General features: G+C 42.4%; 1 protein-coding gene across 2 annotated transcripts in view; it reads left to right on the top strand.

The window, feature by feature from the left end:
• LOC110988872 (testin-like) overlaps window positions 1-18,815 on the top strand; it is a 43,920-nt gene extending 25,105 nt beyond the window's left edge. For both annotated transcript variants that reach the window (XM_022252791.2, XM_022252790.2), the window contains exons 4-8: window positions 4,327-4,533; window positions 8,071-8,265; window positions 10,332-10,547; window positions 11,912-12,070; window positions 13,340-18,815. In XM_022252791.2, coding sequence (XP_022108483.1) covers window positions 4,327-4,533; window positions 8,071-8,265; window positions 10,332-10,547; window positions 11,912-12,070; window positions 13,340-13,534 — 972 coding nt within the window. In that variant the 3' untranslated portion in view covers window positions 13,535-18,815. The remainder of the gene's footprint in view (window positions 1-4,326; window positions 4,534-8,070; window positions 8,266-10,331; window positions 10,548-11,911; window positions 12,071-13,339) is intronic.
• Window positions 18,816-19,237: the final 422 nt, after the last annotated feature.

Below are 19,237 nucleotides of genomic sequence, written 5' to 3' on the forward strand. Positions count from 1 at the left end.
TGAGAAGCGATCTATCGAGTCCCCATAGGAAAATGCACATGTAAGCAAAGCGCGATGTCATTTTGTTTTAGGTCTTCTTGCAAAGGAGAGAATGGAATAACGGGTACATACTGCTGTTTCTTGGAGTAGTGTTTCAAATAAACCACTACTGACTTGGGAAAGCAGTTCTGTGTTGGAAAAATTGGCATGCTTTTATCTCGCAGTGCATGGGCATCCCTTTGGTGGGTCACCGCATGGGTGCACTGGTTCGTGCATACCTGACACTTGGATTGCACTTGGATTGCGACCAATTTCTGTTATTGTGTACAATCACAGAGCCATGACACACAATACAGGGTACATTCTGTGCACGTTCTTGTCCTGTTGAAAACTTCCCACCAGCCCGTCTTTTCTTTGCCAATCAGTCTCCTCTTTTGGCATTTGTGAAGATTTGTTTTGGGGGGGATAAAATATTCTTACATGCACTGGTATATGTAGATAGGAGAGCGTACCACATCCATAGTGAGGCACTTTTTGCCTCTGGCTCGATGCCAAAGACTACATTGGTCCATGGTGAGATGGAATCCAGACAAGGAATAGGAAAGCAATTACTTTGACCTGGACTGACATTTTTCAGGCATAAAATGTACTGATGTGTGACTTGGTGCACAAAGTTATGTACATGTACCGGTAGGCCTAAATGTACATGTACGTGATATGTACTACATGTATGTACAATACTGAACATGCATGTACATGTATTCATTTACATTATGATCTATGTACATGTAAAAGTAACACTGTATCATGCATGCACAATGTTTGAGGTACAGTAGTTTTTTTTCCCCACGATGAACCAGTTTGGCACTACCGGTACATATGCACACTAACAGTACTTAGAAATTTGTTCACTTCATGTCGTTTATGTAATTTTGCCAGGTACTACATGAGTCTGTGGTTTGGTATGAATACAGGTAAAGAAAACCATGTTGAAACAGTGGCCTGTACTTATGCAAAAATATTTGCAGGTGCCGTTTCGTATACCATAGAAATGGTCTTGGAGGATATTATTCCCTGGTGAACTTATCCCGAGGGTGGTGTTATTTACACCAAAATTTGAACTGCTTAAAGCAAGAAGATACAACTACATGTACAGTGCTTTGCAGTGTTTACAAATGCTGAGCCTCTCGGTGGTCTCACTCAGTTTGGCAAGAATTGTCTGACATTCCTTACTGCATCATTGCTTACATACGTATGTTTCTTACACTACGAGAAAGTGTCACAGAGAAGTATTTGCTACAACGGCCCACGCTGGTACCCGGACACTCTACAACTCATCATCTATGGACTGCCGGTATTTCCAGCCCTGTAATTAAAACACAATGGGAGTCACTCAAACGTTTGGATGATTAAAGTCATCCACGACTGAATACAGGACTGCCTGGATGTGTTTAAACATTTGCCCACGTACCGTGCCGGTATCTGGCTCAAAAAGCCCCTCACTCAGCCTAAAGAGATCAATGAATTTCATTCTGAGTTAAATAGCAACTGGTGCACACTACCTTGTTTGTGACGTGTCAACAAACTAGATTTTTTTTTTTTTTTGCTTACGAACAAAGGGTCAGGCAGAACATTTATCAGAGGGACAACTCATATTGCACCCAAGACACCACTCATCCAGTTCATCAAATTGACCCTTGCTTCTCGATTTCATTCCATTCCTATTTGCACCTCGGGACAAAAAACAGAGTTTATCTTATCGTATCCCAAATACCAAGACCACGGATGCATTCCTTGCGTGCGTACTTGCCAGAAATATCCCTCTTGTTGGGAGTGTCAAGTTAAACTGAATATGAAGCACTCTGAGTTTTCTTGGAGCCTGCGGCAGTTTGTGACAGTCTTTGTTCGAGGTACATGTATGTATGGACCGCATGTGATCCAATGTGCTGTTCTCACCTGCTCTCAGTTTTTGGTCTAAGGTAAGTGTGCACTTGCAACATGTACCGTACATGTACATCTACATCTGCATTTACCGGTACATGTACTTGTGTGTACTGTATTCTTTTGAAGAAAGTGCTGTGAATAGACAGGCTATGGCATGGTGCCAGTACATGTTCCAGTGAATAAAGTTGTGGAGTTTGATTTTGGACTTTCGTTGCCATGTGCACAGAGTCTTGTATATGTTTCACGGTATTCAGTCTCCTTGCGGGATTACGCATGCAATATACAGGTAGATGTACTGATGCTTGGGTAGGCCTTCATGCCACTGAGGGAACAGTTTCTGTTAGGAAAGTCAGGACCTCGTTGTGGGGACCAAATTTGCCCTGATAACAGCTTTGGTTCCCATTGTACATGCAAGGGCATCAGTCCATTTGAAAATTGGGGGGAGGGGGGCATAGCCCTGATCAGAACAAATGCGGAGTATACGGTAGCTGCTCCGTGATGTGATCTGATACAATGTCTGGCTATTTCAGCCAGTTTTTTTTAACAAATGCCTTTGCAAGGTATACATTTTCATTTAGATTTTGGAAAAAAGTGAGGGGGACAATTGATATAGTATCCCCCACTTGGAAAAGTGGGGAGAGGGGACATGTCCCTCCGTCCCCCACCAATTGACGCAAATGTGTACATGTACTGTACAACATGTACTGTGTGTTTCATTATGTGTAGTCCCAACAGCTATGGAACAGCTGTGTACGTGTATGTGAGTGCAAATACGTGCATACATGTGTGTATGTTCAGCTGCCGAAACCAACCCATCCTTAAGTTTCAGTAGTGCTTGTTTTAATTACAGAACATGTGTGCACATGTGTACCTTCTGGTACCTCTACATGTACCAGTTGGTTTCTTTAGCTCATCAATCAAGTACAAGCAGTCCTCAACTTTAAGACGGTCAAAGAGCTGCCCGCTCTCTTGAGTGTGACCGGAGAGGGTTCATCCTGACCTTTGGGCTGTCTCCCTAGGGTCCCCACAATGTCGTCACTTCCTATGAAATCACATCCTGTCTGAATTTCACCCAATTCGCAAGGATCTTCAAGATGTCAGGTTTGCTGCCTTGAGTGATGGTTAGCCCAAGAAATGTCCAGACTTGAACCTTTCACATACATGCACCATTATGTGTGCACCGTAATATTTGTCAGCTTGGACGGACTCAACAAGTGGGTGCGGATGTGTTGAGCATCTTTATTTTCCAGCACCATATGTTTGGAATCAACTACAAATTGGTTGGTTCTCCTAGACTCTTTGTGTGCAAGGCAAAGTTTGGATTCCAAGATGGATTCTTCGTGGGACAGTGTACAGCTTCAGCATCGGATGTCACTAGCCTTGGACAGCGTATTTGGCATGCTACATGCAAGTGTCTTGAATTTCTCCTTTTATATCATTTGTGTTTCAGTATTTCAGAGCCAGGAAAAAAGTTACAGCCGGCTGAGAAGTAAATGACTTCTCATGTACGGAGGTGTCTTAACTGCACAAAATTTTAATTGAGTCTTTGAGTATCACATTACTGTCTGCTCTGTTTTGTCCAGCAATTCATTTGCAGAAACAAATTTGTCGCAAACAGTTTTGCAAAGTATTTTATAAATGCAGTTTTCCTTTTTGTTTAATAGTCCAGTCAGTGTTTGTATGCAGTAGTACAGTGAGATACAGGTGTGTTTAGACCATTCCTGTACTGTAGAGCATCAAGGCAATGTTTGATTTTTGTAAGATGGGATGTGGCTTTTTTTTTTTTTGCACTCCCGAAGGAACATGCTGGTGCAGTATCCCAAGGTGCCAGGCATGCTCATGTGGGTCCCATATGACAGGCACTGTAGCCAACAGTTGCTTTGTTGCGTTGTGCCAGTACATTTACCTGTACCTGCAAAGCCAACACTTAAGATGCGACTTGTGGCAACAATCCTGGCAAAATCATCTTGGGCCCCCCAACCCCGGGCGGCACCATCTGTGCTACAGCTGGAGATGAAAACATTGACCGGGGGAAGCGGAGGGCCTGGGTGGGGAGGGTGTGGCCACTGACACGTGGCCCAACAATTTTGGCCAAGATTTGTAGCTTCCATGTTACTGAACTTTAGTTTAACTTTTAGAATATTTGGCCTATATGTAAGTGGACGAATGGCATCTTTAGCTTTGCCAAGGCCATGGTTGGTCCCCTGAGGTACTGTACTAGTGTACATGCATGAACAAGAAGACGAAGACCACATCACAGCAGGCAGCATTTGTGGAGGGTATAAAGAGGCCAGAGTACAGATTCATCAGTAGGTTTTGCTTGTTTGCCATGCTTTTTTCCCCATTCAATGTCATCCCCTTTCTCTTTTTCATTTCTTCTCACCTTCTCCCCCTTCCCTTCAGGTCAAGCGCTACATGGAGATGATCCCCATTGAGAATCAGCCTGTGGAGGGCACAGAGGGGGCCCAGCGCCGGGCCCAGCAGATGCAGAAGCAGCTGCCGGACCATGACCAGCAGCCCGAGCTGTGCCAGCAGCTCAACACCGAGGAGGCCGAGAGGATGCTAGACTTTGTCAAGGACTACAAGGAGAAGGCCGTGGGCATTGGACAGGTACGGGTGTGTCCATGTTTCCATTTCACTGAAGTGAAACGGGAAGTGAAGAGTTTGGTTGAATCATGCCAATGATCTGGCTTTGGGTAGTTTATAGGGGTCGAGGAGTTGAGTGTTCCGGTTAGGAAGGCTATGAAGATAAACCCTTCCTGTTTACAGTTCGCTTGGCCCCTTGCACATCTTACAGGGCACAGTGGATGGGCTAACATCCTTCAGAAAATTTTGCAAAGGAAGTGCTTTGTTGCAAAGCCTTTTGGGATAAACTTACAACCGACACCTTAATGGGCATACATCCTGCTTTGCAGTAGTGCACGTGGGAGTTTTGACCTATAATATTGTTCTATTGACCTGTACTATAAATTCCATCGAGTGAGGCTTTGAAGAAGTCGCATCACAGAGCTCAAGGAAATTGCCCCATCCCACTAGCACCCTGAAAGGGCAATGGGTTCAAACGAAAATTTGGAGTGGCACTAGAAGGCGCTTTGCAAACAACTGCGTCCTGTGGAACTAACACATGATGCATATACAGTCCTATTTTACTGTGCCAGGGAGGAGAGGACATGATGCTTCCCATTTTTCATGCTGTGTACCTCTCTCCCACAGACTAGGCACAGGCACTAAGTACCGAGGACAAAACTTTGATCACTGAGGACAGGGGAAGGAAACGTGATTGTTATAGTAGGACAGGAAGAACTTACAGCTGTTGCTTTTTAAAAAAGGACAATTACATTCATTTTAAACTTTTTTTAAATCATTAATACGAGTATATTTTCTTCAGTTTGGTTTAAGGTACAGTATTTCTTAGTGTGTAAAAAAGCATGTGTATATGTTGTGTTAATATCTTGGCAAGCGTTATGGTTTATGGTACTGGAATGCTGCCTCTTGAATATACATGTACTTGCCTGACATGCACTGCTCCGTCTTTGTGCATTAGGCAAAGTGGTTTATCTAAGAGCTATTGAGTTACGATACGATGTACATGTATGTAAGCCATTCATGCACAAAGGAAATACGTGCATAACACAGTGCCTGTTTACTCAGTGACAGTTATCGGCTTTTGTGATGGTACTTTGGGAGCGTGCCGGGGTTCAACCGTAATTCCACGAGTCACATAGCTGAAAATCTCCCAGGCCTAGGCACAGTTTGTTTCAAGTGGATCTGGATCACGATCAGTGATCCGTCATTAGTTCGCTGACAACAGAACTTGCCTAATGGATAGAGTGAACCATCGATGGGATCTCTGATCGAGATCGGTTTGAAACAAACAGGCCCTTACGGGTGTACTTCGTGTAATCACAATCAATCAATGCTACGGGGACTTTTTCCCTTTTTTTTCTATCTTTCAATGTTTGCTTTGCTGGGGTACAAGTATTTGTTGCCCTCATAAATTAAGCCCTCACCAACTCAACTCCCAGATGGTCATTTACGTGCATTTTTACTGGCAGTCAATTTCAATTCAACAAGAAAAGTGCCATTGCAGTGTACATTGCATACTCGGAATGCCGTTTGATTCTTGCTAAATAATACATGTCAAAGGTGCATTACCGCGTACTTCACATGTTCATGCAAGACAAATCCCAGGAGATGCCATTACTGTGGGTGCACTAGGTGTACATGTGTACTCCCTAGTGTGTTCTTAGCCCTAAAAGCGTTAACTGGATGGCCCTTTTTCCAATATCAGTGCAGTACATTTTTTTTTCGTGCACTGAGCCTCCAGGAGTTTTTGCAGTCACTTCTTACCGTCATTTTGACTCCAATTCTTTGAAAGTTGGATACGAACCGGTATACCATCTTGGCACAAAAATATGTACTATACCATTGACACGCGAGTGATCTTGAACTTCACACTGCGGTAACATTTATATTGAAAATGAGAGTTTTTTACATGCGTGCCAAACTTGAAAAAGATCAGGTATGAACACGCGAGTTGTGGCTTTCACTCACAGTTTGTTATTTAGTGGAGGAATGCTTTCTAAATGTACTACGTAAATCCATACAGCTAAAGACATATGCATGTACTGGTGCTTGTACATTTGAAGGATTTGGTCTGTGTCTTCGACATGCTACGTGAAGGCTCTGCTAAAAAACAGCTACTATTTTGAATGTACCTTTTCCATGCTTGTGGCACAGGCACAGAGTTTTTGCCGCCACCCAGTGAGCAGAGGATCCTTGGTCACAGTAGGCAGTAAACTCACAACAAAGGTGGTGGCAGTCAGAAATTTGGAGTTCGGACAACATTGGCAACTCATATCACTGAAAACTTAATAGCTTGATGAGTAGTCCTCACCTCTCATGGTCGGTCAACTCTCTTCAAATCCTTCTTTACAGGAGGAACAGTTGTTAGAGGCAGATTATTACTTGCTAATTCTGTCAAATCTGTTTGAAAAGGAAGTGGGGGCTGCAGGTGTAATTGACATATTCAGATAAATCTCAGTTGTAATCTTCTTTAAGCTGCTGTGTATCCATTGTGAAGAACCAACTGACCTGTGGACAGCCGAAGGTTCTCCACCTCAAGAACTGTATTGACAGTTTCTGGAGGCACCTCTAGGAGAGAGATTCCAACTTCAAACAAATGTTCAGATGAAGACAAAATGAAAAGTTCGCTTTGGTTTAATACTTTTAATGATCATTTTTTTGGGCATATTTCTCTGCCCAGTCTACTGAAGTTTCAGACGGATTGATGAATTTTTTTTTTTAATAATTAAGAAAGGATTAAAGTTGAGAGGAAGTCAATTCCTGTAATGGCCCCTGGATAATTTTTAGTTCACCTGACACCTGAACTCTAAGAGTTCCGTCAGGTGCAAGAAGTTTTAGGCCAAATTCAACCATCTCCAACACTAGGAGCATTATGGATTGTGCTTGCAAACGATTGACTACATATGCAGTGTCGTCAAATCTTTTGGAATTTTTTCAACATCAAGTTTGTCTTTCGATAACAATTTCAAAAACCATTAGTCCTCAATGTCTGAGAGTTTCTCCAAGAATTGGTGGTTAAGCCAGTGGTTGAGGTTGAGGAGGCCAAGAGGTGACTGGTTCCAACCTCACCCACGTATGTTCATGCGCTAACTCTCAACTAAGTGGTGCACAAATGCATGGAAGTGAACATATATGCAGCCAACCAAGCTTCTGGAATTTTCCGTCCTTTTTTTGGCGAGCTCTTGGAAAGCACCATAACCATACAGTATTAGAAGTTAATGTAAGTTGGTGAAGAACAAAATCCGGTAGGGAAACTTAACATCACCCGCACAAACGTTCCATCCCAAGTTATTTTGGGGCTAGCCATGTGAGGAGCATTTTATGAATGACTTTCTCCATCAACATGTATAGCATTTCGCTGCAGGGCACCAGTACCGAAAAATATCATGATGACATTCACAGACATTCACCTCCTTCTAGGAGGGAACATTCACAGACTATTAGCACTGTAGGTTTAGTATTTAAGTAAATGCATATTACAAACCAACCTCTGGTCAACTAGTGTTTGAACATGCTTTTGTTTCATAACGAGGCTTGTCTTTCCTTTCACTTCATGCACAGGTGCAGCCTGTGGTCCCCCATAAGGTACCCCAGCTCCAGATGCAGAGTTTGTCCCTGGAGGAGTCCGCTCCTGCACCCCAGGGCCACCCAGGGGCACCAGACGGGGTCCAGGGCATGGATCATGAGCCAGAGAAGACCTCCGTAGGGGTGGGGGAAGACACAGTGCCGCCCAAGGCTGTCGGAGAGGCCAAATGGGTAGGTTGGTCAGCCGCAAGGCCAAGTCATGCCAGGGGGTGAGATTTGTCCGGCTCTTTCCAGATTTCTGGAAAAATAGATGCAGGACTTGTGGATTTTTTCTCCTTGGCATGGCATTGCCAGAACTAGAAGTGGTATTTTCCAAATTTTGCATGATAGTGAATGAAGGACTTGTGCAAGTTGACTTTTTGATAGCACGCGCACTCTTGTGTTGTTACTCCCGCTGGAATGCAATAGAATACTTCTGAATGGGGGACATATGGTATTAAACTGTAAGGACTCGGCACAGCTTTCTAACTCAACCTTGACTCCGTGGGCTGTGTGTGTGAGGCATGGTGGGAACCAATACAGCATGGCACCCATGGACCCATTGGAACGAGGTTGCTTTTAACCATGTTAACTGTACGAGTGCCATGCAGTACTGTACCGGCTGCGCTTACAGAAAACTCAGGTGCCACTTTGTTCATTACTTGTGGTTCTTTATTGTTGCTTTGATTGATCAAAATGGCTCTCCATTCCCCTAAAGTTATCAATCATGGTGATTTTTTCACTTCATAAAGGCTTGAAAAATCCATGGAAATTTTTGCGGCTCGAAAGTCAGGTGGGAAAAAAAGGCTTGGAAGGGGAAGACAAATATAATTGGAAATTAATCGGAAAAATCAACGAGCAAGGATACTGCAGAAGTGCAGGTACATGTGGTGCAAGAAATTGTTGAAATGGAGGATTGAGGGACATACGTAAGGAGGCATTTTTTCGCCAGTTTTTTCAGTTTCCTCAAATCTGACCCCTGGCCATGCTCAGCACAAGAGAAAGCGCAGTATTTTGCGTCAAGAGGCATGCGTTTGCCAGAGTTTGAATGTAATTCCAAAGAAACAAGTCTTACCACATTTCTGGTTTACTGCACAGCTTATATTGCTGGCACTGTAACTTTGAGCATAATCCCTGGCTTCGTGGTGTGCGAGTACTCTGTCAATTCTGACAAGCGCTGCTAGTTCAACAAAGATATGGACAAATAAGAGGAACCACCCACACAGGGCTGGGTAGGAAGTAGAGCATCAGCATGGTGTTCTTGGAGGTAACAAGTCGCTCAACGTCACAGAGGGAAGCTAATATTGACCGTCTGCCTCAAACTGTGCATTGTGTTTTACTACACCTTGATCATTGAGCACAGGAAAATCGGACCAACATTTTGTGTGTGTACTCACAGCACACGTGCTTATTTGACCTACATGTATACATGGATCCTCATATGGGCGCCTGCTAATCGGCAAAAAAGTTAGGACAGACATTTGATGTTGAATGGAGCGGTGAGAATTAAGCTCCTACTCGTGAATATGCATAAGTGTGGTAATGAAGTTTACTCATTACTGGAACAGGGGAAATTGTTACTGTAAGTTCTACATTCCTAACAAATCTTAGCAATTGGCACAATGTGAAACCGTGCCAGCCATAACAAAAAAACCAATAAGTATTGTTGAAATTTAACCAATAGGGTACCAAATATAAATAGACCACTGATCCATATATCAAACTATGACACGACTTACGCTTCCCCTCCCGAGGCCTGATCTGTTTTCAAATTGAAAAGTCAACTGCAAAGCACCCTCATGAAATTCTGAAAGAATAAGTCGGCTAAACACGAATCACTTTAAATAACTTGGGTTGAAATTAATTCAGTTGCAGAGACTCTGAAAGAAATTCCCTTCCAATTATATTTGATCACTGCCTGAAGAGTTGCAGAAATACATGTGACAGAAATTGTTTATGGCATATTAAATAAGATACCCATAGAAATAGAACAATGTGTCAAGTTTGACTTTCAGAGGGAGTGGTTCAAGTCACAGCAGAGCACACATGTCCGCCAACTTCATCTTGGTCGTGGTACTTGTATCTGTCAAGTAATTTCCTAATCAGATCATATTTTGCATATGAGAAGCCCCAAGGGACAGTTTTTTCCCAAGTTCTCTTGACACTCCTTAATTGGATCATTTCCTTCCACTTGTCTTCCATCCTTCCTCTTCCTCCCCACCCTCCTTGCCCTACGGACCCTGACATCTGCCTTGCAGAAGTGTTGCCGCTGCAACCAGGGCATGACAGGCGGTGACGTGGCTGTGTTTGCCGAGCGGGCTGGCAACGACAAGTGCTGGCACCCGGGCTGTTTCCGCTGCCGCACCTGCAACGAGCTGCTGGTGGATCTGATCTACTTTTACAAGGATGACGACATCTTCTGTGGCCGCCACTATGCCGACCTTCTGAAGCCCCGCTGTGCTGCCTGTGATGAGGTACTCACATAGAGAAATCTTCGGGGTGGGTGGCCATGGGGTCCATGGGCTTCCCCCAAGGAGTAAAAATGTGGAACTTCAGTTTCAGAAGATCAGTTTACAGTAATTTTTAAACTGTGTACCTTGATATTCATAATTAAGCTTCAAAAATCGAATTCCTTGTCCGAAAAAAGAGAGAGACGTACTTCAAAATTTTACAGTTGTGATCTCCATTTTACTGAAAGTAGGTCATGGATTTCCATCAGTTGGGGGCCACCAAAAAGTCTTGGCCTTTTTTGTCCAAAAGTGCATGAACCTTGTTCAGTTCTGTTGGATTTCAGCTGGTCGCATGCTTTACTGTAATTGGATTCTGTTCCATTCAGTAGGGTCAAGAGTCATTAGGTTAGGGAGGCTAAGGGAGGGAGATTACCCGCCTGGCAAACTTTGCCCAGTTTTGGTGAAAGACCAAAATCAATAAATTAGCATCAATCTGTTGGGTGAAATTGTGCCGTGATTCCATCAAGAGACAGTCTTCAAGCACACATCAGTGTGAACTCCCCTAAGTGTCCAGATGTGTTTGGGAACCAACTCGTCATGGGCTCAGTTGTAGCAGAACAAAAATATAAATCTGGCTCAAAAGTAGGATTTTCCATGCAAATCAAAAAGATCATTTTGAAGCAAGTTGCCTTCCCTGGCTCCCTTGCTAGTATTTAATCTTCCCCCATGTCTAATCCCCTTAATAAACCATGTTGGCTTTGCAGTTAAGCCAGGCAAGCAGTTGTTCCTTATCTTACACGTTACCAACTTCCCTCTCTCTTGCTCGCCTGCTATTCAGTGGGACAGATGCAGTACCCACATTACGGCTCGTTAATTCACCTCATGCCCTGTTGAATTTGCTCATTCCATTTTTGTTACACTCCATCCCCATGTATGTACCTGTTAGTACATGTATGCACAACTTGGAATTGCGCTACAATACCAAATGGCTATAATAGACTTAACCACAAAAAGAGTCATTCTTTTGTCGTCAAATATTGAAAGGAGATGATTGTATGACCACCTTCAAATCTCCTCCAGTGTAAGATGGTAGGCTTGCCTGCAAGTTCGTTAGCATTTTGAGAGCTGATGTTTAGTGTTTGCAAAGTTGCATTCCAAGGTACACATTACAGTATGTGCAGAGCACTTTTTATTTTGCGCCCTCCGAGGGAGGAGTTTTCTTACATTCACTTCAACATTTTGCAAGATACAGGTAAGTATCTTCAGCTGCGGTGTTGGGAAAATAAGACATGTACAGTTATTGAAGCTGTTTTGAAGATCAAAAGCACAGGGTTATTAAGAGAGAGTCTGAACATTGATTTTTGTTTTGGATACCCTCCCCCCCACAGCTGATCTTCTCAGAGAAGTACACTCTTGCCGAGGAGCTGAGCTGGCACATTGACCACTTCTGCTGCTGGAACTGCGACACTGTCCTGGGGGGCAGGCGCTATGTGGCCCGGGAGAGTCACCCCTACTGCTTGCCATGCTACGACAAGCTGTTTGCAAAGGTACCCCCTCAAGTTAATTACAGTTCTGTGGGGCTTCACGGTACAGAGCTGCATCTGTTACATCTCAACCACAGACTCTGTCTCGGTTGATGGAGAGGTTGACGTGTGGTACCACCTGTCCTTTTCGATCATTTCTATGGAATACTCTTGAAGAGACTACACAATGGCAGGGTGGGCTGACGTAGCTCATACCTTATGTGGACCCACGAACAAAAGAGGTCCTCATAGTACAGGTTTTTGTGAAGTTTTTGAGGACTAAGCCGGGTCAGCACAGGGCTACCCCCTGTCTGGAAACATTGTTAGACTCAATTTGGGTTTAGGGTTATTTGCAGCAGAGGGAATAGGAACAGTCAAGGCAACCAACAAAAGTCCAGCTTGAAAGAGTGCTCACACACACAAAATATTTTCACTAAGTTTTTCTTGAAATGAAAATAAAGGATAATTCATACTAAAAAGGCAATGTAAACGTGAGTGATGTTGCTAAATCAACCAAAGTAGTTTGTGTGCAGCTGGGGTCTGCATGCATGACTGCATATTTTTCTTTGGCAATGCAGAATTTGGTTGAAACTTTTTCATCCAGGGCAAGTTTGCTGATACACTGAATATTTTCCACTTCCTTTGGAAAATGAAATAAGATTCCATCTGCATGGTGGTTTTGTGGTTTAACTAGCGTATGTGTCGCTCAAAGAGTTCAATGTACGGGTGAGGCATTGTAAAAGATCTGTTGACCTCTAAAATTCCTGGCACAGTGAAATTTACATCCCAAAGTGGTCATCCAGTGTTCTGATTCAGCTTCACCTCAGGAAAATAAGCACTCGGCAAAATTAGCATGGGAGGCTGGTTTTACTGTGCCACTCAAAGTAGTCAGTTTATCAACAGGCTGTGATTCCAAGTTCTTGTGCCAATGTTTTGGGTTTCATCTAACAAAACTTCCTGGTCTCTGGGCCCATGCTCAACAGCATTGTGCTGTATTCAACTGTACCTGCGCATATTTGACTCAAAACTTGACTTGATCACAACTCTGAAAATTATGAGAATACGGTGCGTGCTAGGGACATGTTTGTAGACGTCAGGATCAAACGTAATAAGGGAGTCATTTGTTTTTTCAAAGTAAATGACCTTTGCGTTTAGCTACATGTCCATGTTGCTTCATGTTTAAGTCAGACTACTGACAGAAGGCTGGATAGCTCAATTAATGGAACACTGATACGGTTGCCTTGATGTCCCAGTTTCCGATCTGGTAAATGTCTCCCCTTTTTTCACCACCAGTACTGTGGCACCTGCAATCAGAAGATTGAGGCCGACAGCAAGCGGCTGAACCACGAGAACAACTTCTGGCACGCTGACGCTGCCTGCTTCAAGTGCTCCTCCTGCGCCGTCTCACTTGTGGGCCGCTCCTTCCTGCCCAAGGATCGCAACATCTTCTGCTCTGTGCAGTGCAAACGAAAGTACTTCAACCAGTGAGGGAAGTAGGCGTGGCAGCTTTTACGCCAGTTGTCTCCAGAGAGCGCTGTTTATAATTGTTGATCTTGATCTGGGGGTTTTATTTTATTTTTTATTTTTTTGGGGTAGGTTTGAGGGGAGTCGTGTTTTCAAGTCTACTTTCCTGTAACAACTCCCCTGCTGCTGACTTCATGTATTCCATAGTGTTTGAAAGTGGGATGAATCAAGGGCAAGCTGTTAAAACGTCGGCCTCAGCTTTGGGTTGCAGCATTGTTACTTGTGGTTCCCAGCTTGCTTAAGTTGGGCTCTTTATGGGGTACATTTAGTCACAAGGCCTGTGTGCAACCCTCACCTTTTTTGCCCCAGGGCTTTTTACTTTCCCAAAATAGCGCTGCACTGTCATTGCTGGATGTCAGAAAATACACAGAGACAAGGCTTTAAGTGGCATCCTGTTTGCAAATCTTTGTGCAGTGCATGCTGTTATTATCAGATAAAAACCTTCCCAGTTAAAGAGTACCGAAGTGTGACGTCATTGTGAACCAGAAAGTGCAATGCAAACGAATGGAGTACGTGCACGTGTTGGTTCGCGCACTGGTTCTCACCTTAATGCCTTTTACACACATTAATTGTGCGTGTGACGTATTCACTTTGGTACTCTGTAGGTGGCAACATCTGGGAAGTCATGTGCCAGCCATGGAAATGAAGTGAACAGACTTATATTTTGCTCCATTGTATCTAGTTACACTGCAATGCACTTTCTCCTTTCACTTTTGGAAGTATGCCTCAGACACGTGTGCATGAGATCCCCATTGTATCGCCCAAACGTGGAGCCCTCAAACTGATTTAGCCATTTTGGGCAGCTAGAGACTTCCCTCACTTCTACTTCCATTCAGATGGCACAGGAAACTCGACCCCACACATTTGTTACAGTTTTGATTTGCAGTCTCTTGCAGGCGCCACAGAGCTGTATATTGAGAGAGTTGTGCCAACGTCAAACTTGGGGAACCAAAATGGCTGTTCATTATGTATGCGGTACAGCATGCAGCAATTGTGTGCTAATTATCCATTTGCACCGACGCATAATTCACCATTTTGGTTCCAACAATTGAGACACTTATGTCGGAACTCTCTATAAACAGCTCTAACTTGCCAGTACCGGCGGCAAGTTGTCGTAAGCCAGTGACACGTCATCCAGGTCCCAAGTCATGTTGCAATGTTATTCAAATGAAGTGTGACAGAGGTATTCCTTCGTCAGTGTTCACCCACTTTGATCAGATTTGTTATTTGACCTGACGGGCAGTGTGTCTTTTTTACATGCTAATGTTACGGTACTCTATATTATGCAACAAAAATGGACAAGTAAGCTCATTATGTACATGCTGTAAAGGAGGTCATTGTTACTAATGAGTTGTAATAATGTTTCCATTTTTTCATTTTGTAGTACATGTATTCTGCAGTTCTGTGTATGTGTGTGTGAACAAGTCAGTCATAGTTTACTGTGTGCCTTCATTGAAACCTGCTCATTCATGCTAGTCACTTGCCATGTGTTTCCATTCTTGTCACAGTTGGGGTTGGGGTTTTCACTATAATTATACCAGGCACGAAATGGGACAGAAGGGTGCCCCCCCCCAAATAAGTCCAATCCCTATACACGCTCTAGACTATTGTTTCTTAACACATCCCCCTAGGTGTGTGAAAAGAATTCCTGAGATACCAGTGTAACAATGACCAGCACAAAGGCGGGGGGGGTGCTCTCTGTCCCATAGTTTGCATCATATGTTTCACTAAGTAGGTCTCTGAGTTTTCCGTATTTTTAGCTTTGTCTCCATCTTAGGCCTCACCTGACATTCCCTGGCTTTCTAATTTTTAGTTTTAAAAAATCTCCTTTGGCAAGAGGACGTGTGGAATTGTATGTCATAACCTGAAGATGGAAGTGTTTTCATTTTGTGTGTAAATAATACACACCCACTACGAATTTGCAAATCAAAGACCAAGCCTGAGATAAAGACAAAAATGAGATTCAGAAAACCATCAATTTCTCTCACAACACTTTGAGGATTAAGACATAAATCACCCTCTGTATGCTTGCGTTCTATATGTCTAGAAAAGCACTTTTGTGGCCTTTGTGCTTGAAGGCCCCCCTCAGCTTTCTGATAAAGTGTGTTTCAGAGACTCTTATTGGTCCTAGTCTGAGCTGTGTGTAGTTGGCAACATCTGATTGGACACAGCATGCACACTGTAAGATTCTTCATATTCAATAAAACGGTTGCTTCACCCAGTGGTTGTCAAACAGTCATAGGATGGACCATGCAGTGGCGTTCATTTCTGTTGAAACTATTTAATTGAGGAAGAGGTTTTTGTTTTGATCACTTCATATGAGCCAGTCACAAGTGCTGTCCGAAACCCACCAGTTTGACACTTACATTGTGCATATTTGATGGAAAGACATTTACTTTTTTCCCAAAATGAAATCGGGTTTGAATGTGAAATTCAATTTCAAATTCACACCACTGGATTTCATTTCATGTTTACAGTGTAATTTGTGATCACATTGTGCTACGTATAATTCATTCTACGTCCATCTCATGTGGCCAGTGTTGTCATAAAAGCAAATTCATCTTATACAGTTGTCACTGAAATTCAGTGATTGGACATTTAAGTCAGTAAGCCTTTTGTGAGTTAAATTTGAATAAAATCTGATACACTGAGTTCTTTAAATTCACGTGAACATAATTTGAATTCTCCATACTAAAGACACTGTTGCTATACCTTGTGATTCAAGGCAAGCTTTTGCTCAGTAACACAAAGAGACATCTTGCACAAGACACTATTTTCAATGGATAAGAAGGGCACAAAGGACCAGTCTTTTCCAGAGATGGTGGTTGCTATGAAAAAGCTTGCCCCAAATCACGAGGTATAGCAACAGTGATTTAGTCTAGGGAATTCAATTTGTTATGTTTATATGCAATCAGATAACGCAGTATACCAGATTTTATTCAAATTTAACTCGCAAGAGGCTTATTAGTGTATGTGAATATGTGTATGATAAAAATGTTGAATTAACTCGAAAGCCTGTATCTTTGTAGATCATTCCAAATAGACTGGATTGAAGACACAGTTTAATATATCGTGGCTAAAGTAGGTTTCCTACAATTATTTTGGTATAGAGATGATTGGTTTTACCATTGTGTAATGGGTACTTTTGTTTTGGCTTTTTGGGGTAGGATGTCATGTACATTGCGGTGTCATTCTTGAATGCATGTCGTTGTATGACACTCTAACTTAAATCCGTGTACCAAAGCAGTTTCTACTTTTACCACATGTAGAATTGTTGTAAACATTAGTCAATTTGATCTCAGCAGTGCCTGTTAGGGGATAACCTGTAACTATTCACTGCAGTGAATGCCAAATGCTAATACACCCTGTTCAGTTGTTGCAAACCAATTGGATTCTTTTTGTGTGTGTGTGTTCCAGTGAATCACGGGCTTTCCTAATCTGACCAAATACAGCACATCTTGGTAAGAGTGGATGTGTTAGACTCCAAAACCTTTTTTTACCGTATATTAACTTTTTGAGGATGCAGTACCTCTGAAGTGATGAGAGACTTGAATCCTTGTTTCTTTGAACTGTTAAACTAAATGATTTATTTCACTTTCTGCTTGAATTTGAGAGGTCAAACCGTCATGGGCATATCTCATTGGTGGTTGCTCAAAGTTAGGCCAGATCACATTGAAAACTGGTGACTGTTGATGTCATGATAACATGGGACCAAATTTAAGTCACAGGGTTTCCAAGTTGTTCTATGGGGGACAGGCCTAAGCCTGGCAAGTGCCACAGTTCTGTGTACAGAAAAAAATTAGAGAGCAGCATCAAAAGAGCAGGAAAATGCTGGAGAAGAGAAATCAGAATGCTCAGCTGGAAATGTGTTCTGGGGCAACTTTCGGAAGGGTCCTCTGCGCAGGTAATTTGGAGAACAAATCTGCTTTTTTTTTCTTGTGACCTGCTCTGCAAAAAAGAGTCTGAAGTCACTGGAGCCACTTTTGGAGTCTTACTTTGTATGAGATTGAGGAATTTGAGCTTTTTGGGTTTTTATGTGTTACCCAGTTTGGTGTGATGAAAGTGGATGTTGTGTAGATGTCAAAACGTTGAGGATTCCTATGCCATGAACACTGTGCAAGATTCTTTCAGAAACCCAACTCAGAAGTTACTCTGGTGGCATGTGACTCATATTTACATTTCGGGTCACATTTGGGTTGAGTTGAAAAAGCATTAATGAGCAATAAATGGAAAAGCTTTGGGGGAAAAATATTCCCAGTAAGTTTAATATCTATAGAACTTTCAGTTCAGAATTAAACAAATGTTGGAATATGAAGCACCTTGTTTGTAAAGATTGTAAAACTTTTCAATTTTATAAGTAGGTAATCATTTTGCTGGAGATTTGCTTGTGCTGTTAATATTGTATGCAGATTGATCCCTAGAATCACCAGAAGTAGCCTTGTTATATACTTATTTATGCATTTTGGTGTAATGCAGACTAGGAAAATGAAGTACTGGTCACTTTCTAAAGCATCATGATGTAAATTTCTTATTTTGCTTGGTAAGTGCTTTGTAGTAACTGTGCTGTTTACAAGTCATGTTGTTGGTAGAATGGAAATCATGTACTTTCTGTGCTTATGAAGGTTTGTGGCCCAGCTCAGCAGCCTGTGACCTCAAAGAGTGGTGCCATTGCTGAGGCCACTTACTCAATCGGTACTGTTTCCAAGCAGTCAGGGATAAAGACAAACTTGCGGCTGCTGAGATGGCTCCACTCTCCGTGGATAGCAAGGGAGGAGAATTTAACTCCAGGAAACAGTAAAACTTTATTTCATTTTGTATCGTTAATGGTCAATCTATTTTTCGGATGGTGGAAGGTCCATTCCTGATTTTGCACTTAGCTATAAGTGGTTTAGATTTAGGATGTCATTGTACAAAATCAAAGCTTTTTGTGGTGTTTGGTGGTACATTTTTTAAACTCTGTGTCCAGAAGTTAAGACATCTAATTGTTACTTTGATATGCTTTAATTCACAGTTTATCTAGAGTTTTATCTGTGATGTCGAAATGTTTTGATTAATATTTGAAATTAAGTCCCCTCTCCTCTAATAATTTTGGTTACCCTCTCTATTACCAGATTAATTGGACCCCCCCTTCACACCACCACCACCACTACCAAAAAAATATTACAGTAATAATTGATATGTTCAGTTTTACGTGCAGAAATGATTTTTTGTGTGAATGAATAAACCAGAATTGAAGATATCGACAGTGGGATTGAAGAAAGTCTCATTACGGTGGGGGAAATGAGCCTTAAGAGAGAAACAGAGACGTGTTCATTCAGAAGAAAAAAATTAGCTTCGAGAATTACCGTGCTGCTTTACCCGCCGGGCTGTTTTGGTGGCAGAAGAACACAGTCATGTTTTACTACACCACAGATAACGAGGAAATTAGTTTTTCTTTTTTGCATTTTGTACTTGAATACGGAGGACTGAACCACAGGTAACAATTTCGTTTGATGTCATTGGTCAGTCTTTCATTCAGTTCTGTCCCCAGCGGTACATATATGTGCCCAAGTTCAGGTTGCATTGTTACATAACAGACGAACACATACTCATTCCATAGTTCCAATTTGTCTCCACAACGAAAATTAACCCAATCCCAACTTTCCTATCAAAAGAAATCGTCCCCAC

This window comes from Acanthaster planci, linkage group LG04, assembly GCF_054643075.1.
Source record: "Acanthaster planci isolate LZ-2023a linkage group LG04, COTS_SCS, whole genome shotgun sequence".
Lineage (NCBI taxonomy): Eukaryota > Metazoa > Echinodermata > Asteroidea > Valvatida > Acanthasteridae > Acanthaster > Acanthaster planci.